Below are 21,145 nucleotides of genomic sequence, written 5' to 3' on the forward strand. Positions count from 1 at the left end.
AAATGATAAAATACGTTAAATAAAAGGCGATATATTATTATTTAAAGAAGGAATTATGAACGAAGTTTTGTTTCATAATTTTTAAAGTTTCATTTTTTAACATTTATTACTGCAGCAATTTCCGAAGAGTTGTTAAAATAAAGTATCTTTAATATCTCTAAAATTCTTAAAAATAACAGTAAAATAAAAACCAGTGGCATTCAAATTTAAGCAATAGGTCGTAGGAATTTTCTCGTTTTAACTCGTTTTTTCTCGTTTATTTAATTCCCAATAAAAGGTATGCTATAAAAGAGCAGGTTTAGAGATTTATTTCAACGTTTCATTGCATTTTTTAATTTATTTTATATGAAAGATTTATACTGCAATGTATCCAAACTGATATACAAACAATATTTGCAAAAAATGCATTTAAAATAATTTACAAAGATTGCAACGCTAATAACATTACATTCCACAAAGATGTTTTTTTAAGTACTTCAAATTACCTGAATAAGAAATATCACTTTGAATCATCTTATGTACAACATAAGCGTATGAATTTAGGCAAATTAGTATTTAAAAAAAATGAGCTATGTAAAATATGCCACCAGGATGAAAAAACGATTTGCCTATCGTCAAAAAATTCGAGAGGACTTAAGAAAACGTTTCCGAATTGAGAGAATTCGAATAAACAAAATAAGAATCGCATATCAACGGCGTCAGGTTTATTGAATGAATCGTGTAATAAGAAAAATAAATGTATTTCTTGCGGTAACGATAGACATAATTTATGGGNCTTGATCACTCATATAATGAACCTGACATTATCACTTTCATTAAACGACAAAGAATAAAATGGGCAGAACACGTTATCAAAATGGATGAAGGACTTACCACAGAAAGAGTCTTTAAGGTCAGACCAGTTGGCAAACAAAAAAGAGGCAGGCAGAATTAAGATGAAACGAAGGCCTAAACCTTATAGTCTTAAAAACTAAAAACCAGAAAACGCTAGCAGGAAAAAAGTTAGCCTGGAAAAAACTTCCTCAGAAGGCCAAGGCCCACCCTGGACTGTCGAGCCATTGAAGATGATGTAAAGTGTATTTTCTAAACATTCTTCACCTGTATTTGTATATATCCAGCACACTGGATTAAACTTTTAATTAGGAATTAACATAGGCAAAAGCAACTGAAAGATCCTTTCGCATTTCAATGACCTCTAATAAATACATTTGCTATATGTATACTTAACATGTATTGTTATGTATCCTATCTACAGGATAAAGCTTTTAATGAAGAAATTAATTTAGAGAAAGGCAAGTGGAGGATCTTTTCCCATTCTAATGAACTATAATAAATATGTATTCTTTACTTGTATTGATATAAATCCTCCATACGGGCTCAAAGTTTTAGTTAAGAAATTAACATATGGAAAGGCAGCTGTAGGATCCTTTCCCATTTCTAACGTTGACAAAACGGCATAGGCAGTTGCTTCTATTTCTTTGGATTTTGTTCCATTCGCTACTGCAAAATAAGCTGCTGCACCTGAATTTAGAAAAATAATTTAAACGTTTAAATATATTAAAATAATTTGAAATATTATATCAAATATGGTATTGGCGCTGTTGTAAAAATGTTTAAATCTTAATTCTGCTAAAGAATAGCAGTATATACAATTAAAGTGATGCAAATCAGTCAATGGGGTGATAAGAGTCCAATTTTTCAATACGATTATTCCATTTGTTTTAGTAAAGCGATATTGCACATAGCGAAAATCGTTCTCATTAATTTCGACACATGCTCGACACATGTATCATGCTCCTATTAAATTACTCTGAACAAAGTTTCAGGCTGGTTGAAGGACAACTATGCATTGCAATTATCCATTATTGCAACTCTCCACTACTGCAACTATTCATTATTGAAACTCTCCATTATTGAAACTCTCCATTATTGAAACTCGCCATTATTGAAACTCTCCATTATTGAAACTATCCATTATTGAAACTATCCAATTATTATTTCAAGTAATTAGTGTTTAAACTCAATTCTCATTTTTCTCTGTTAGCTCCTGCAAGGAAAATTCATCAGAATTTTCAAATTTAAATCTGAGCAAAAAATGTAGAGCAATTAGAATATTAAAAATGATTAGGAGTACCCATGTTTGGTACATTTACCATTTAAACTTCAAAAATGTAACTTCTCAAGTATCAAAAAATGCAAAAATATAAAATATTAAAATCAAAGTTCAATTATTTATTTAGTCATACGATTGAAAAAGTAGTGATAGGTGCTGTCATAATAACAGATTATTTCAAGAACATCGCACATGACGTAATTTTTGTCAGGACTAGCCCTTACGGTTTACAGCTCCTTTCGAATAGGAAAGCTGTATTATGATGATTCAGAAACATCCATTTAAGGTGAAGTAAATTAAAAAATTTAGTCATTTTAAAGATCTACTATCTGCTCCATCTTAATTCATACCAAAAATAACTCTTTCTTTTCTTGGTCAATACTCTCATGCATCCATTTTCGAAATGTCTGATCTCGTTTTGTTCTAAAACTCGTTCTAATTTTCTAATTCTAATTCTTTGTTCTAGTTCTCGTTCATATACAGGTATGCTTACTCCACCTGTTAGCCATTCTTCACTTGATTAAAAACTTTATTCGCTTCACAAATATATGAATGGGAAATAGCAAGGGCCAGTCAAAAACAGGGATCAATTTTCAAGACTTGCTAGACTCAAGTAATATCTTACCATTTAAGTTTCTTAGGATTATTTATTTAACTTTCCGTTAATTTAACTTTGCACTCTTTAGTTTCAGTAATCAATATCGAAAACTTCAAATTACTTAGAATTTAATCATTGAAATTTTGTAGCTAGTTCAGAGAAATGTCCTTGTATGCACTGAATTTTATATATATTTTTTTCTCAAATATTAAAAAAAGCAGTATTTTTCGACCTTGTCTGCCTGGGTCACATAGCCCTCCAAGTTCCCATAACAAATCAATACCTGAGGAGTATTGGATTGGAGATTGATCGTGCTCTGGTTAAGGTCAAAATTATGATCAGTGGATAAATGGATGGTGTGCGAATATGTCCTCCCTATAAAACGGATTGGAGCGGATGCGTGTGTGAAGGCATTGAATTCTTGGCCATAGATGGCACCACTGGAAAACAAGAATAAGCACCCCTCTGCCTTAAAAATAGCCTTGTTAGTATTGACAAGTTTCATAAGACGACGACTACAACAACAAAAACTATTATGATAAGAATACAAAAACAGAGCAAATACTACTAAAAATGACCTAGAGTTACTGATACTAAGTAACAAATAATGAGAATGCAATCCATAAATGCATAGATAAAGAATTTAACGAGCATTCGGTTCTAGACTATGAGAAGCACCATTGGTACTTTCCATATTTACAAAACAATCACCTGTCTCTTTTTCTATGCTTTTATACGTTGACTTCTACTTTTTACAGGACTGTTGCAGCCCAGTGGTAAGAGAATCGGACTTCGGTCCGGAGGGACCTGTGTTCGGTCCTCGACTCCACTAAGCACCATCCACTAAACAACACCGAGTACATGCCTCATGCATGCCTTAAAAATATGTGGAATCCAAAGTCCTGTGGTCAGTCGCTAACCAGTACTATGTGTACAGAGAAAATTTCCTTTTCCTTCAGATCTATGCCCAAATGGAGGAAGTGGTTCCACAAAATTGTGATGGCATGTCTTCGAATCATACTCAGGGATGTATCCCAGACCATTGCCTATAACCTATTGCGCAACTCTAGTGCGACGTCGTAAAGGCAGTACCCACTTCCACTTTATTATAAAAGACGAGTCCAATATTTTGAAAGGAAAGTTTTGCACCAATCACTAAGCAATATTTACTAAACAATACCTGTTTTGTTAAGGTGCCGTCTAGCATCGTCCATGTGCATTTGAGCTTCTTTCAGTTTGTTAATTAGAGCCTCTGTGTATGAGTACATAAGTTGAGTATGAGGATCAGCGGGGTAGTTCTCTTTCAAACATTTAAAAGCTTTATTAATGACAGAAATGTTGTCGAATTCCGTTATAACAAGTGAAGCGAGAACGTAAGCAGTAGTGCTGCCAGTAGAGTTTCCATACGTTAATCCATCCTGAAAGTAAAAGGAAACAATAAATATTAGTTTGGGAATTATTGATATAAGGTAAATGATATAAATATAATTGATATATAAGTTAAATAATATAATTAACTGATATAAAAGTGTAATGTAAGAAGTAGTGTAGTGGAATAATCTATAACTGATGTAAATTAAATTATACAAAAGTGTAGGCTACTTCTGTAATCAGAAACATTTGAGAATTATTTTAGAAATTCGTAATTCTAGAGAGTAAATGTATAAAGAATATGTATTTAAAGATCAAGAAAATATAAGAAAAGATAAAGAATATATATTTCAAGATAAAGAATATTATTTTACTAAAGATCCAAGATTCAGCAATGCAGGTGCAATGTATGTTTAATGCTCTTGCAATGCATTTATAATACTTTTAAAACCTGTAACTTCCTAAAACCCACGGTACTGTCGGCCACTGTAAAAATGACTTCTTTTTTATTATTATCTGTTAAAAAAGAAAGAAATTTGATTAATGAAACAGTTTTAAAAACTGCATTTATAGTTTTTTTAATTGAACAATTAGTTAAAATACTGATGCGCTTTAATTTTAAGAACAAGGATGTAAGTAAGGGGAAGCAAAATTGACTATCTACAGATGTTGAGACTTGTAATGTCTGGCAAACACAAGATGAGTCCCATTCCCCAGTAAGTAGCGGTCTCGATGGCAACAGACTGGTTGATTTATTTTTAGGTGAAGATAGGACGTTGAACTGACAACTGGTTTCCGTTTGTTGACTAATACCCCTATAACTTTAACTACTTCTTTAAATGAGTGAGCCTTTCAGCATCTCTGGAAGTTCCTCATCTCGCAGTCTCCAGACTGTATTCATTTATGAACCACATCTTTTCAGGCTAAAAAGACAACGATATCAGGTCGTTTTGTATAAATAGGCAATTTTCTCCGATGAGTAAAGTAACCCAGGGGCTCAGAGAATAGAGCGTTCGCCTCCCATTGTGCTGGCTCAGGTTCGAATATCAGCGGTGGCTGGTTGGTGGGATGGGAAATATGCTCCCAGTTCGCACCGACCACAGTGCTATTGAAAAATATCCTCACTGGTAGATGGATCATGGGTTAGAATTCTCTTGCCGTACGATCAATCATGGGCCTTTTTCGTGGTTTTTGTTTCCATGTAACGCAAATGCGGGTTAGTTCCATCAAAAAGTTCTTAATGAAGGCTAGTTTGTCATAACGCTTGATATAGTCTTCTGGACTGGGTTTAACATTGAACATTGTTGAACATTGATAGGCGTAAACTCAGAATTGGGTGGGCTATTCAACACCGGTTATAAAATAAAATAAAATTGTCGATAGTTTAAAAGCTTACCTGCACATCGAAATCAATAATTTGGCCAGTGTTGGGAAAGCACCCATTATCTAGCTGTTTGGATACGATCCAATCTTGCATCTGCCGGAGAATAGAGTCTTCGATTAAGATATAATCTTGAGCTTCATAAAATGAGCGCAGTACGAAGGCTGTCAGGAACATACTACCCTCCTCATCGGCATCACCGAAAGTACTGAAGGATCCATCGTCATGACGGTATTTCATTTCACGTTGGTATGCTAAATTAAAGTAGAGAATAAATAACACAGACAACAGTAAGTAAGGCACAAGAAATGTTTAAGCAGACTTTGACTGTAACCAGATTGCAGATTTTAGTTATGAAAACAAACTCCATTTCTAAGAGTTAATTTTGAAATTCATTGTAAATTATTTGTGAAGTATGTGATTTATACTTCATGTAAAAGATTAACTATTTGTATTTAGAATTTTTTCTGACCATTATGAATTATTAAAATGTTGAAAACTGGAAATTCATTTTAACTTTCACGAGAAACATAAAATTGATGCAATTCCTTTTAAAAATGTATTGTATGAGATTTTTGTCATCTTCATTTTATTGGAAATTAATTAGTGACTTATTCGTTAAAAATTTGGCTGATCTTAAATTCTTAAAGAACGAGATATGATTGCTGAAATATTCCCTTCTGAAAATATTTCGTTGCTTATTTGTTAAACACTCGGCTGATTACAACTTTGTAAAAAAAGGGAAGCGATTGTTTGCCTCTAGCATTGTCAAACTATTGAATTTTTGGATGATCATTGTAACATATCTGTGAAGCACTTGATTTATCCTACTTTTTAAGTGAAAAGGAAATTAAGAGCATTTAGAATTTGTTAACATCTTGTATTGTTGTAATCTTGATAACTGAAAATTCCTCGTAACTTTTTTCTCAAACATAAATTCGATTAAACTCATTAAAAACATCGTGATTAATATCAAATTGCATTATTGAAATATTAATTATTTGAAACATGCTGTAACTTATTTATAACAGGTGGCCAATTGTAAATACTTAAAATAAGAAAGTGAGTGTTTGCTATATGCATTGTTGAATTATAAACTTTTGGAAATTCTATGTAACTTACAGTGAAACAAGTGGCTGGTCGTAACTTCTTAAAAAATTATTGATTGTTAGCAATTTGCATTGTTGAAATATTGACTTTTCGAAATTTTCTGTAATGTAGTTGTAAAACATATGGCCTATTTCAACTCTATGAAAGAAGGAGTTACTAACGGCGTCAAAGTAGGAGTATTTCATGACATATTCCGTTTATGGCATAAAGTATATAAAACTAAAAAAATAAAAATAAAAAAAGCAGATCTATTATACCAAAATGCAAGAAGTTCGATTCCTAAATATAGTAAATAATTTTTTAAATTGCTGGTTAAAATCAGAATTTTTCTGGATATTTGTTTATGGGCTTGAGCTGATGAAAAAATATTAAATCTTTTTTTAAAGCTTAATCATAATAGTTTCTACATTGTCCAAAATAAATAGAAAAAATAAGCAATTAAAAACATATGAGGAAAATAACCGTTCTCATGTTCGAAAGGGTAGGATGAAAGCCCCTGTTATAAATACTTAGAAATCTGGTCATAAGCAATTGTTGAAACTCACACGCATTGGGGATCGAAAATAATTATTTAAACAAAGAAAAACATAAATCTCTTTTGAAATCTAACAAATCATTGCCAATAAAAGTGGGAATAAAACTATCAGAACCTGCTTGATTGCCGGAACAAGCAGAGAAGACTTTAAAACACGCCCAAGTTTCTTCAAAAAATCAAACTGGTCTTGATGTTCCTCAAAATATTAACTTGTCAATCGATGGATTTTTTTTCATTTTCACCCGCTGAAATATAATATTAATTTGCGGCAGCTAATGCGTATGCTACCATTATGCAAATGTAAACATTTGACAAGCACAATGCATCAAGAGCGGTAGCTACGGCACCCCCTATATAATCAGATTATAATGCCGTGAATGATAACACATCAATTTTGAAATGACGTTCACCCTGATTTAAAAAGACGATTTTATGAATTTTAATTTACCTGTATTTAAGTTGTTAGTGGCTCTGTTCTTTATATCTTCCGTGAGTAGTCCTATTTCAGTTAAGTAGTCTAGGACTAAGTAGCTTGGCACGAAATTGATCATATTTAGTTCTCCTCCCTGAGTTGGTAAACTAACAAGATTTTGTAGGTTATTAATGGCTGGACCTAGTATATCGCCTGTAAAATAATAGAGTTTGAGAAGGTATATTATGCACAGATCATATAATATCAGAATAAATGATGTAGGGCTTATTAAAGTATCGTTAGTTTTTTTTAAAAAAATAAAGAACAAATTAAAGCATTTTGTAGTTTAGTGCAAAGCTATAACTATTTTTACTATACTATACTATTTAATGTAAATAGTATAGAGGGCTCATGCTAAGCATTCGCCACCTAACCAACTGCAATAAAATCGTAAATTTGGCAAATAAAATTGTGTTTTGGCGAAAGTAGTGGTGAATGATTTTTCCCACTGGAAAGAAAAATATTAATTTAACTGGATCTTAAAAATTAAGTCAAAATGAATTTTTCTAAATAAATCAATACTTTTTATTCGATAACAATAATTTTCGGTAGATGCGAAGCATAATCAATTAGACTTGTGTCCAAATAATATAAGACTGAAACAAACAAATAAACAAGCAAAATAGTTTTCTATGGGAAGAAATTAATCATAAATAACTATTATGATTTGCATTTGGCGAAGACTTTCGAAAATTGGCGAATACTTTTGATATTTGGNACGCGTAATCCATCGCCAATTCCACCTGCAATCGCCAAGTTTATTATCTACGGTATGTTTTGTCAATACGCTCTCGGGCCCTGAATATTCCAGAAATAATTTTAAAACGCTTATTTTGTGGTTGCATTTGCGCCATGAAAAGGACATAATCAGAAAAAAAATTTACTTATATATAGGCATTCTGGAACGTTTCTTAACACGCAGAATCATGTGATATTTTATTACGCTAAAAAAACACATAATTATAAGTCAATTGTTATGGATTAGAAAATTGTACGATCTTTCAAGTTGCATTGAATAATATGCACAGCGCATATAAATTGTAGAAGTAAAAAAATTATTCTAGACTGCAAAAACTTTGGTATAATATCTCTCCGAATAAGATATTGAAAACCCGAAGCAATTATGTCAGGGAACACATTATTCCGGGTTAGCATCAAACCATGTGTTCATAAACGTAATTTATATCAAAGCTCTTAAAATTGAAAAATGATCATCCGAGAAGTATTTTCACTTCCAAAAATATTAATATTGTCCTGCTTTGAATTTCAAGAAAAGCCAAGTAGAATATCCCCGAGTAGTTTATTTGAAATTTAGAATGAGCTGGTGAGAGCTTGTTGTCATTTTCAGCAATCATATTCATCAAAAGAATCATCATTTGCCTTTAAATAAGTAGGTATCTTTTTAGTTGTGTTATAAGGATAGTTGTATTTTAATTTTTAAGTCACTGAGAATTGCATTGACTGGTTTTATAATACAGAAATTCTATCCTCTTCCAGTCTCTTAAGCCTAATTCCAATCCGTCTTAAGTTTCTCTCTGTTCTACGCTTATGTTTGATTTACAAACTATTTTTATTTCTTAGAATTAGTGTATACAAGCATTTTAAATTAATGATTCTAAATTTGTATTATATCGTAAAAATGACTGTTCTAACAGTTATGTGTAACTTATCTTACTGTGGTTATAAACTTTAATGTTATCGAGTAACGAAAATGGTGGTGGCTACTTTACACCAGGGCCGAAATAGCCTGGTTGGTAGGACGATGGGCTCGTACTCGTGAGATCGTGAGATCGAATCCCGCCAGCTGAAGTTTCCTCGTGCATTAAATAATGATTTGATCACGTTAAATCTGTCGGGGTCACAAAGTCCTCGCAGTTCCCACAACAAATCAATGCCTCTGGAGGGTACTAAATTGGAGATTGATCCTTCTCTGGTTCAGGTCAAAATCTGTGGATAAATGAAAGGAGTATGAATAAGTCCTCCCTGTAAAACTGGCTGTGACGTGGGTGTAGTTGAAAATCGTATTCTTAGCCATAGATGGGGCCACTGAAAAACAAGAAACTCGCCCTTTACCTTAAAATCGCCTGGTTTCACATACCAGGCACGCTGGTATTGGCAAGTGGCATTAGTAACAACAACAGTTTTGTACCAAGCCTTGAAACACTAGATCCAAGAGTTATATATAAGAATTTTATATATAAGAATTTCCTCTATAACAGTTATACATATATGGCGTTTTATTATACAACTTTAGTGTTAAGTAGTTTCCGTTATTATTTATAGAGATACACTGAAATAGTTTGCAGCATACCTTTTACGTAGATTTATATTTAATTATTAAATAAAATTGATCAATTCGACAATCTTTAAGGACTGATCCTTAACTATCTAATTATAATGACCGATTTAAATTTTTTAAAGAGTTTACTTATTTATTATTTTTAAAACTTATTAAGAGTTCTAATACAGATTTTAATCAATTCGAAATTCTTTTTTTATTCACATGAATAAATTATCAAGTTCTGTTCATGATTGGCAATGGCATGTAATACATTTGAGTTAATATAAAAATCTATGATTTTGAAGGGCCTTTTTATTGCGTTTTTTTCTATTAAAAAGAGCATAAAGGTTAAAAGTTTTCTCAAAATGATAATTCGTTGGTGGCAAGTCAAAAAAAAAGAAGAAAAAAAAGGCTGAGAGAGTATTTCAAATTTTAAACCACACAATTTTTTAATGTGACTTTAATACTATGAGACTTTTGATATTGAGTGGAAAAAAAATATTTTCTATTTTTCAATGCTACGTATGATAATAATNTTGCCTTAAAATCGCCTGGTTTCACATACCAGGGACGCTGGTATTGGCAAGTGGCATTAGTAACTACAACAGTTTTGTACCAAGCCTCGAAACACTAGATCCAAGAGTTATATTTAAGAATTTTATATATAAGAATTTCCTCTATAACAGTTATACATATATGGCGTTTTATTATACAACTTTAGTGTTAAGTAGTTTCCGTTATTATTTATAGAGATACACTGAAATAGTTTGCAGCATACCTTTTACGTAGATTTATATTTAATTATTAAATAAAATTGTTCAATTCGCAATCTTTAAGGACTGATCCTTAACTATCTAATTATAATGACCGATTTAAATTTTTCAAAGAGTTAGTTTATTTATTTATTATTTTTAAGACTTATTAAGAGTTCTAATTCAGATTTTAATCAATTCGAAATTCCTTTTTTATTCACATGAATAAATTATTAAGTTCTGTTCATGATTGGCAATGGCATGTAATACATTTGAGTTAATATAAAAATATATGATTTTGGAGGGCCTTTTTATTGCGTTTTTTTTCTATTAAAAAGAGCATAAAGGTTAAAAGTTTTTTCAAAATGATAATTCGTTGGTGGCAAGTCAAAAAAAAAAAAAAAAAGAAGAAGAAAAAAAAGGCTGAGAGAGTATTTCAAATTTTAAACCACACAGTTTTTTAATGTGACTTTAATACTATGAGACTTTTGATATTGAGTGGAAAAAAATATTTTCTATTTTTCAATGATAATAATAATTTAATTTTGGAGCGACAATTTTTCAAATCTTATCAGTATTGTTGCTCAATAATTTTTCCCATAATTATAGGAAGTTATAAATGATAAATATATGAGCAATTAAAATATCCTTTTATGTATAAAAATTTAATATTTAAAGAGAAAATATATAAATGAAGTAACAAGCAATTATTAATTAAGAAATGAAAATAATTCAAAACTGCATTTTATCAAGAAACATAATTTGTAGAATGAAATACAATAATAAGATAGATTTATTACCAACAAAATCCACGTATCCAGTGTCCGAACCAGGAACTACATTTTTGGGAGTAGTAAAAGTGACTTTTGTTTGAAATACGTTTTTTGCACTTACTGAAAACAAACAAAATTAAATATTGTGAAATATAGATTTATTTGGCATAGATAATATTCTTATTGGAATAAATGACTTTCATAGTAAGTTAATACTCTTGGTGACACTGAATAAATATTGGTGATACTAAAAGAAAACAGAATTTTTTTAAATTCTAAATAGATAAAACTTCTTTGAAAAAAAACGTGCTTACAAGCAGCAGAAATTTCAAAAAAAGATAAATGTAGCAATAAAGGAAGCGAAGGAAATAAAAAGAAACGAAGGAAATAAATATGACTATCGAAGCCGACGTCTTCAGGGGGTACCGGCCCCGGTAGCCATAAAACAAAACCTTTTCTATTGAGGGAGAGGCAAATGCCTAAAGTAACTCCCTCAGTACCCCGAAGGTTTTGTGTAGAAATCCAGGAAAAAACATGAAATACATAGAACCAGTTTAGAAAAGAAACTCAAAGAAAATCATCAGAAAATAAAAACAAAATCATCAGAAAAATTCAGTTTTTTTTCTGATGATTTTGTTTGAGTTTCTTTTCTAAATTGGTTCTATGTATCTCATGTTTTTTCCTGGACTTCCATACATCGTTTTGTTTTATGGCTACCGGGGCTGGTACACCCTGAAGACGTCGGCCTCGGTAGTCATATCGTAATTTTTATTTCCTTCGTTTCTTTTATTGCAAATATTGGTGGCACTGAATAAATATATTTTAAATATTGGACAGCAATTTTAAGCTCCATGACATGCTACAATTGAGAATTGTTGTTAGTGAAAATCTAGCAAATTACAATTGATTCTTTCAGCTTTCTAATTTTTCAAAATAAATATTAACTCAGGCAAATTATTTTAATGGATAGTTTTTTCTTATGAGTACATTTTTAGTTTATTATTTTGCTTATTATTTACACAGTCTATGCTCATTTTCTAATTTTTCTACAATACTACAAAAAAAGTGTATTTTGTTTTAAAAATCTTAACAGTTTCTAGTAAAGCTGTTAATTTTGTTTTAATTTTTTTTAAAAGAATCTGTCTGATAGTTACGAAAAACATAGCTCGATTACCTAATCGTTAAAACAGCATCCAGTAAAACTGCAGATTTTGAGGTAATTTTGGAAACAAACAATAGGATGGTCTTATAGTAACGAAAAAATCTCTTGACTTAATCTGTTATCAAACAATCTTAGCAGCTCCCAGCAAAACATTAAATTTTGACCAAATTTTGAAAAACTAAAATTCAGTCCGAGTGCCATAACGTAAAAATTTAAAGACCAGCACTTTTATTAAACATTCGAAGTGGTTTTATATACAGAATTCAGTTAATGGGAGGGGGTTGATTAAAGTTCGATTATTCATAGGATCGCATATTAAGGAATTGTTCTTTAAATTTGTTTAAAAATAATAGTCTTTGATTGAAAGAAATGATTTTATTATTGAAAATTATGGGTGTCTCATTTACAAATTAAGATACTATTACCCCTCTCGAGAGCGGAGCCCTCTAGTGTGGTAAGTAATGTCTTAAATTGGAAATGATGAAACAACGGATAATAATAAAACATGGCATTGGTTAATAATGAAACATAAAATTGGATAATAATGCAACAAACAGGATAACTTCGCCATAATTGTCACATAGATAATTGCAACTTCGCCATTAAGATTCGCAATAATTGTTACTTCGCAATTAATATTTATTAGAGAACAAGTTATAATTAATAAATTTGCTCAGTAATACTTTTTTAAAATAACATTAAAAATTAACGGTATATTGTTATAATAAATTCGGTGAGTTCACAGACGTAATTTCACATGTTTGATTACCCAAACGAGCTGATATATTAAATACAATTTGGCATGCATCACATTGTGTATGAAGATGATAGTTAAATTCGAATATCTTTAACTGCAATTTACAATAGTGTAATAATGTAGTTTTCACACAAAAAAAATAATTGCAAAAAGGCCAATGAGCTAAGACACTGATTTAAATAAATTTTTCTTAAAATGTAGTATAATAAGGTATAATGATATAACGATGTTATAATAGAACAAATTTTTTAAGTTTTAAACTCTTAATTTAGATAACAAATGAAGTCATAAGCGTATTAATTGCAGTGTAAAATTAAGAAAATATATATTACAGGTAACTTTTAAATTTAGGACACAAAAATATTTTATAGGAAAACAATAACTTAATGATTTTTAATAATTTAATGCTGATATAAAATAAAAGTAGCATGTAAATCATTTTGAGAAAACTGTATCATTTCATGTGATTTTTCGACCATTAAAAATGCAACGACTACAATGAAAAATTGTGTTATACCATTATGTTTTTATCTTATACAAAGGAATTATAGTAAATATTATCTTATCATTATCTTAGACATATTAACTTATATTACATTAGAAAGATTATCTATTATCATATCATTATCTAAGACATATTATCTTAAATTATAAATATTATCTTGTTACAAAGACATACTTGATGGATAAGCTAGTATGCTTATTACTTTTTCTACAGGATACCCTTCAGCCTACAAAGTAGAAATATCTAAATAAATTTTCAAGGAAATGTAAATCTAAAATTTTTATACAGTATGGCACAATGAACTATTTTAGATTTACATTTCTTTTATATTTTATTTATATTTAGTTAAAAAATGTTTTCAATCGTTAAAGTAATGTTTCTTTTCCTATAAAGTAGAAATATCTGAATCAACTTTTGAGGAAATGTAAATCTAAAGTTTTTATACAGTGTGGCAGCATGATANTATTATTTTATAATATTATCTTGTTACAATGACATACTTGATGGATAAGCTAGTATGCTTATTACTTTTTCTACAGGATACCCTTCAGCCTACAAAGTAGAAATATCTAAATAAATTTTCAAGGAAATGTAAATCTAAAGTTTTTATACAGTATAGCGCAATGAACTATTTTAGATTTACATTTCTTTTATATTTTATTTATACTTAGTTTAAAAATGTTTTCAATCGTAACAGTAATGTTTCTTCCCCTATAAAGTAGAAATATATGAATAAATTTTTAGGAAAATGTGAATCTAAAGTTTTCATACAGCATGGCAGCATGATATATTTTAGATTTACATTTCTTTAAACTGTAAAAACTAACTTTTTAAAAACTTTCTGCTTAGTTGTCTTTTAAATAGTTAATTTTAATTAATCCTTAAAATTCACGATAATTGGTATCTTCCAAGATAAGTCCGCATCAAAAAAAAAAAGAACAATGTCTTATTGAAATGAAGTTAAAACTTTTACTGTACCATAATTTGAATTGGTTTGGTGACTGTATCTTTAGCATTGGTATTTGATATTGACGAACCACCACAGATACCGTGCGTTGAAGTTGTCTCAGCCCGAACTGTTACATTAACTTCTCCCAATTCAGAAGCTTTTAATACGATTGGGAATGTCGTTTTACCTTCTGGATCTACACATACTTCTTTATTGCTTGAAATCTTTGTGAATCCAGGATTATCAACCGTAATGGCAACCTATAGGAATACAAACTGATGCATTAAGAGTAGCTCCAAACATTGCATGCGGATACATTTTGCCACTTTCATTTATATGATTAAAAAAAAATAATAAAGGATTCTGCTATATATGCAAATATGCTTAAGGAGATGGTCTTTTATGGGTATACATGACTATATTAAGCCGAAATAATGTAAGGAACATTTCCTCTTTTTTTCATTTTTTTCACGACAGATTAATATTCTAGCTCAGTTTAGTTAGCTTACCTTAGCGTATACGTTATGCCGTTTACCTTTACCACAAAAAATCAGAATATGGCTTTTGTGGCAAAACTTTACAGTCTATCTCAAATTTGTATGGGGTCAATTTTAATTGCCCTGAATACATATTTTACAAAACGAATAATCTCTAAAATTTGTACTATTTACCCTTTCAGGACATATTCCCGAAAGCGTCCTCACTGTACTAAATACATATTTTACAAGACCAATAATGACTATTACTGTACTATTTACTTTTTCAAGACATATTCCAGAAAGCATCCTTACTACATTGAATGCAGATTTTACGAAATCATTAATCTCTACAGTCTGTACTATTTACTCTTTCAAGACATATTCTCAAAAGCGTCCTCACTGCACTGAATACATATTTTACAAAATCAATACGCTCTTAAGTTGTACCACGAGATGCATTCTAAAATGGTCACCACTACGCTTAAATCATTTTGAAAGAAAATGATCTCAAACAATTTGTCCCATTGATGGTTGAAAAATGCTATTTAAACCTGGTAAAAGCTAAGGTGATATCAGAATCTGAAAAACACCAATACATGTTTAGATGCCAATTGAATCCTAAATACGTTTTAATAATAATCAGCAATCAATTCCTTACTGTTTTCTCTGGCAACAATACAGATTTTGTTATATTTAATTCCACCTTCTTTAATAAAAAAATTTGAGATTTTGATGGCATTTCAGCTATATTTTTTTCTATAAATATTCTTTTGCGACCAATTCTTTTTGTGTTTTCTGTTTTCGACTTTTTGACTAGCGCTCTAAAATTTGCAGTGATTATAGTACACTTTGTATTCAATTTTAATGTGAATTAGACAAGTCAAGTGACTTGAATAAGTTGTAAAGATTGTAATTTTATGATTTTAATGCTTATCAGTGAAACCAATAATATTTTTAATGCAAAGATAAATAAATTTAAGTTTCAACAAAAGCAATTATATGTGAAATTGTAACTTATTAACATTTTGCTTAGTCATGAAGTCTTTCATTCTTTACCACTTGTTGTACCTGATGTAAGCAACAGATAAAATGTAAGTAAAAATTTTATACTTACTGGCAATGCACCAGATTCATAATTTAATACTGTTACGACTAGTGTTAATTCTTCTCCTCTAATTATAGAAAATGGCAGAGTATAATCAATGGAAAATGATTTGTAAGATGAAATGTAGGTGTCGTTGGATATTCCAAGACCATCTTTAAGATTCAAACAAATTGCTCTTCCTACCCAATCTGTTATGGTGTCTGGTAATTGTTTTTTAGTAATAAATGCACCATCTGGCCTGAAAAAATAATCATTCTTGAATTGAAATGCATTAGTACATTGAATTTCCTAGAATTAAAATTTGTGATCAACATATAAAGTCCGTATTTGAATTGTTCTTCAGCACCGCCAAGAGCACGTTCTTTGCATTACTCAGAAAGAAAAATTATAGATTTTATTCAAGCATAAGAAAAAATATAAGTCACAGAGGTGTAAAACTAACCACGCAGCATACTATATATACGAATTATTTAGGACTTTTTTCAAAAAAGAAATATTCGAGACAGATATATGTAACGGAATGTGATTGAGTGAATAAGCAAATTTTACTTGAGATACGGTTTGCTTTGGACTTAAGATTTTGTTTTAAGAGTCTTGAAGGACACTCTAAAGAAATATTCTGAGACAGGAATGTCCTGGGGAAATTTCTTAGTGTGACAGAAATATCCTAGTGAGACAGAAATACTCTAATGAAATATTCCTGAGACAGAAATATCCAGAGAAAATTTCTTAGTGAGACAGAAATATTGCAACAAAAATTCTTAGTGTGACAGAAATATCACAGAGAAACGGAAATGCACAAAAGAAATACCTATTCTGAGACAAAAATAGCTTTGTGAAATTTCTTAGTGTGACAGAAATACCTTAGACAAACGGAAGTAATCAAAGGAAATATCCTGGGAAAATTTTTAGTAATACAGAAATATCCAAGCGAGACAGAAATATTGTAACGAAATATTCCCGAGACAGAAATATCCTTTGTAAATTTCTTAGTGTGACAGAAATATATAAGCGAAACAGAAATGCTCTACAGAAATATTCCTGAGAAAAAAATATCCTGAGAAAATTTCCTAGTGTGACAGAAATATTATAGCAAAATTTCTTAGTGTGACAGAAATGTCCCAGTGAAACGGAAATGCTCTAAAGAAATATTCCTGAGACAGAAATATCCCGAGAAAATTTCTTAGAGTGACAGCAATATCGAAGTAAGATGGAACAATCCGGACTAGTGAATTGTACTTGACTGATAATTATAGCGAGGAAAAATTCAGCGAATTATTATTGTCGTTATTAAGCTGTATAGGAACGGAAGCGACAAAATTTTTTTACTCTACGTTAGTTATACTTATCAATGAAAGTAGAACATATTAAATAGGAAACAGAGAAGCATAAGTAATTTCGTTTAAAGTAATGAAAGCACTACTATTCATGATTATGAGTATATTATGTTCTGTAAGTATGAAATTAACATAAGATATTACGTAACTATGGATTAAGTACAAAAAAGTGTGTCTAACCAGAAAGATTCTCTACAAGTACATGAACTCACCCAGTCAAATCCATTTCGAACAACCAAGTTTCAGGATTTGTTCTTGCACCTGAAATAATCTGAGTGTCGCTATACATCCGTTCATCTGCAATAATTTAAATGACCATATAATTTACAAAGTTATACAAAATATACATAAATTACGTTTTATTTTTAAATATATTCTATTAGTGAAAGTTTTAGTTTATATTCTATTAGCGTAAAAGTAAATATTTTATTTATTTGTTTGTTTATTATAGTTATATTACACATCTTTGCGCTCGGGAAGTTTTATTTTAATTTTATTACCGTCGTTGAGCAGCTGATCCCTTTTTTGGGTTTACAACTGCTAATGCTCAACCCTGTAGCCTTGTACTTTTGAACCCAATCCACAAGACAAGGGAACTCCTGGATCAAATATTGGAAAAATCTGTCTTCATGGAGGACTTTTTGATGGAACTAACCTGCATTTGCGTTACGAAGGGGGAAAAACAATGAAAACCTCCCACGGTTAGCCTGATGGCAAGGAAACTCTAACACATAATCCGTCTGTCACAGAGGATATTTCACGTCAGCACTGTGGGTCGGAGTTAGGTGGTTGCGAAATTAGTATCGATCAACTATTGCTGGGATTCGAACCCGGTTCACCTCATTGGAAAGCGAAAGCTCTCTTCCCTGAACCATCATGACTCGCTCGGGAAGTTTGCTGCAAAACTGCAGTCGGGAAAAAGATATGGCAATTTATGAAAATGCAATTAAAATTGTAGATGAAAACCTGATTATCATCATTGATAAAAATCTTCCGGCGTCAATTTACGAAAACATAATGAAGTCTACTCTGTCTGACGAAGTGTATCCGGTAAAAAGAGGATTTAGTCGCTTGGTGGTGGTGGTGGGGGTTTGATGATTAGCTCTTGTTACCCAAGATCCTGTGGTTGGAAATATGAACTCGTGGATGTACGGGTCATTCTGGGCATTTCAGCTCCCTCAAAATCTATGGATTTATTCTTTGCCAGCAGGATAACTGTCCCACTTAGAGACGCTAATACATAGAGACATGCGCAGATGACGAAATGTGTGTTCAATAATTAGACTTGCTATCACAGAACCCCGATCTAAATCTAATAGAGCACCTTAACTTAAATTTTCCCAAATTTGTTTATTAAAGTGCTTAGTTCATCGATGGCAGCAGTGAAATATAATTTTATCTACCAAATGTATTTTTAACAATTATTTCATACCATTTTAGCTATAAGCACTGTTTTATATTTTTTTCTTCTTGGCGAAATTATGTAAACTGTTATATTAGTATATCTATTTTTAAGGCATTTTAAGTTGTACTCCTCGTCTGTAAGTTTGTTTTCTGCTGTCTTTCTTTCATCTCAAACTTATTTTCATTTACATTTCCATTTTTTAGTGACATAGACGCAATATAAAGAGCAATTTGTTTCTTAGGATAATTGTTCTTTATTTTGAAATATTGATATCGCAAAAACACTCGCAAAGGAATGCGTCCTGAAGAGAACCTTTACGTTTTCCCATTAAAAATTTTCTACTTTATATATATATATATATATATATATGATTAATATNTATATTACGTAATTTTGATCTCAATTCGACGAAATAGAGAACAAAAGCGAAGTAGCTGGCACTCCTTTCTCCAAACTTGGAAGCCCAATTAAAGAGAAGACTTTCAGCCGTGAACTTTAACTTTTTTGAGGTTTAACCCAGCTCTCCACCAGGGAAGTGAGAGTCTCCTTTACCGATTGTGCTACTGGAGCACTATCTATCTTTACATTGAAGTTAAAGTAATGCTTTGAATTAATATGTATCAGAAACAAAAATAAAATAAACTACCTGATTCCGACCCAGAAGTCTCATAATCTTCAGTTCCATAATCTCCATAAGTGTATTCTACAGCAGGAGTTTGACCAAAATAGTCTTCGTTTATGTATTCATCATCATAGTATGACGCGGGATACTTTTTGTTCCTCTTGCAAGGTCTTGTAACAAGGAACAGATCACTGATGACCAGAACACTTGAATCCTAATTCAAAGTGCGCAACAATTCAATATTAAGACCAAGAATTCTATTTCTTCATAAAATACAGTTACAATTGATAGCGTTCAACATTTTGGATATTGGTAACTGAATAGTAAGTAATAACTGAAACTTAATTTCGTTAGATAGCTGATGTAGATTCGTTATTTCGTTAATTTCGTTGGATAGCTGAACTGCAGAAGCGACTTTCTCAAAGTCAATCAAGAACTTTGGTACCCATGCCCTTTGTAAATAGAATAAGCTTCTCAAGGATACGTGATTTCTTCACTCACCACACTTTCTCCCTTTTCGTTACCATGGATTTCGCAAACTTTGATTTTTTTCCCATGGCAGTACATTTCAGTAAGAAACAGGAATATACTGAAGTGTGGAAAAGTAAAATTCGCCGAAACCATGGTAATAGAGAGGAGAAAAGGGTGGAGAGTGGAGAAATCCTGTAAGCTTGCGATGCTTATTTTATTTATAGAGAAGAAAAATAGATAACAGTTGCTTGAGTAATTGTTATCTATCATGTATTGTTATCTGGAAACACATCTATTATTATCTGAAATATAATCTATTATGCTATTGTTATCTGAAATGTTTTGATAGCTTCAAAAAACATAATTCTTGAAAATTTAGAATTAACCAAATATATTTAGTGTTTATAATAAATTCTAATAAATGACTCCATAGAAAATTCGAACTTTTGAAGAAAGTTTTGCATTTAAATTTTGATTCAAATTGCAATGAATACAATGTTATGTTTTAAATGTACTACTTCATTTGTAATTTACAGGAAATATGAGACCAAACTCTAGTTACATAGCATTAGTCACTAACATTAGATAAATAGTTTTCAGATTTTTTGTGTAAAACGCTTTAGAACTAAGTTGTACCGGGTTGATTATCATATCACTGATTCAAGTTGCATTGAAAGTTTCGTAATCTTTTATTAAGTGATCTTGCATGGGATTTAAACACAATATGCTAGGGGGATATACTTACCTGAAATGCAGCAAAAGAATCCACATAATTTGGAGTGCCATATTTTCCTATTGGTGGTCGAGTCATATTCTTGAATGCATTGTTATCAAGACCTAAAAATGTAAAATGTTCTATGTAACAAAGATTTTTATTGCTAATTAAAATAATTGTTTTCATATTATATCGATACTTGATCGATATTTTCCTCGAATTAATATTGAATTTTTATAAATAAGCTACTGT

At 30.8% G+C, this 21,145-nt stretch overlaps 1 protein-coding gene across 6 annotated transcripts in view; it reads right to left on the minus strand.

Moving 5' to 3' along the window:
- The window catches only part of LOC107450332 (alpha-1-macroglobulin), a 76,046-nt gene that overhangs the window by 14,253 nt on the left and 40,648 nt on the right, over positions 1–21,145 (minus strand). For 5 of the 6 annotated variants that reach the window (XM_071183085.1, XM_043047101.2, XM_071183087.1 and 2 more), the window contains 11 exons: positions 20,924–21,015; positions 19,732–19,921; positions 17,893–17,977; positions 16,353–16,581; positions 14,789–15,019; positions 13,985–14,036; positions 11,414–11,506; positions 7,557–7,733; positions 5,479–5,717; positions 3,892–4,129; positions 1,349–1,521 (listed from right to left, as the gene is read on the minus strand). In XM_071183085.1, coding sequence (XP_071039186.1) covers positions 1,349–1,521; positions 3,892–4,129; positions 5,479–5,717; positions 7,557–7,733; positions 11,414–11,506; positions 13,985–14,036; positions 14,789–15,019; positions 16,353–16,581; positions 17,893–17,977; positions 19,732–19,921; positions 20,924–21,015 — 1,799 coding nt within the window. Of the gene's footprint in view, positions 1–1,348; positions 1,522–3,891; positions 4,130–5,478; positions 5,718–7,556; positions 7,734–11,413; positions 11,507–13,984; positions 14,037–14,310; positions 14,363–14,788; positions 15,020–16,352; positions 16,582–17,892; positions 17,978–19,731; positions 19,922–20,923; positions 21,016–21,145 lie in introns of all 6 variants that reach the window. The other variant, XM_043047100.2, reaches the window with a different exon arrangement.

This window comes from Parasteatoda tepidariorum, chromosome 7, assembly GCF_043381705.1.
Source record: "Parasteatoda tepidariorum isolate YZ-2023 chromosome 7, CAS_Ptep_4.0, whole genome shotgun sequence".
Classification (NCBI taxonomy): domain Eukaryota; kingdom Metazoa; phylum Arthropoda; class Arachnida; order Araneae; family Theridiidae; genus Parasteatoda; species Parasteatoda tepidariorum.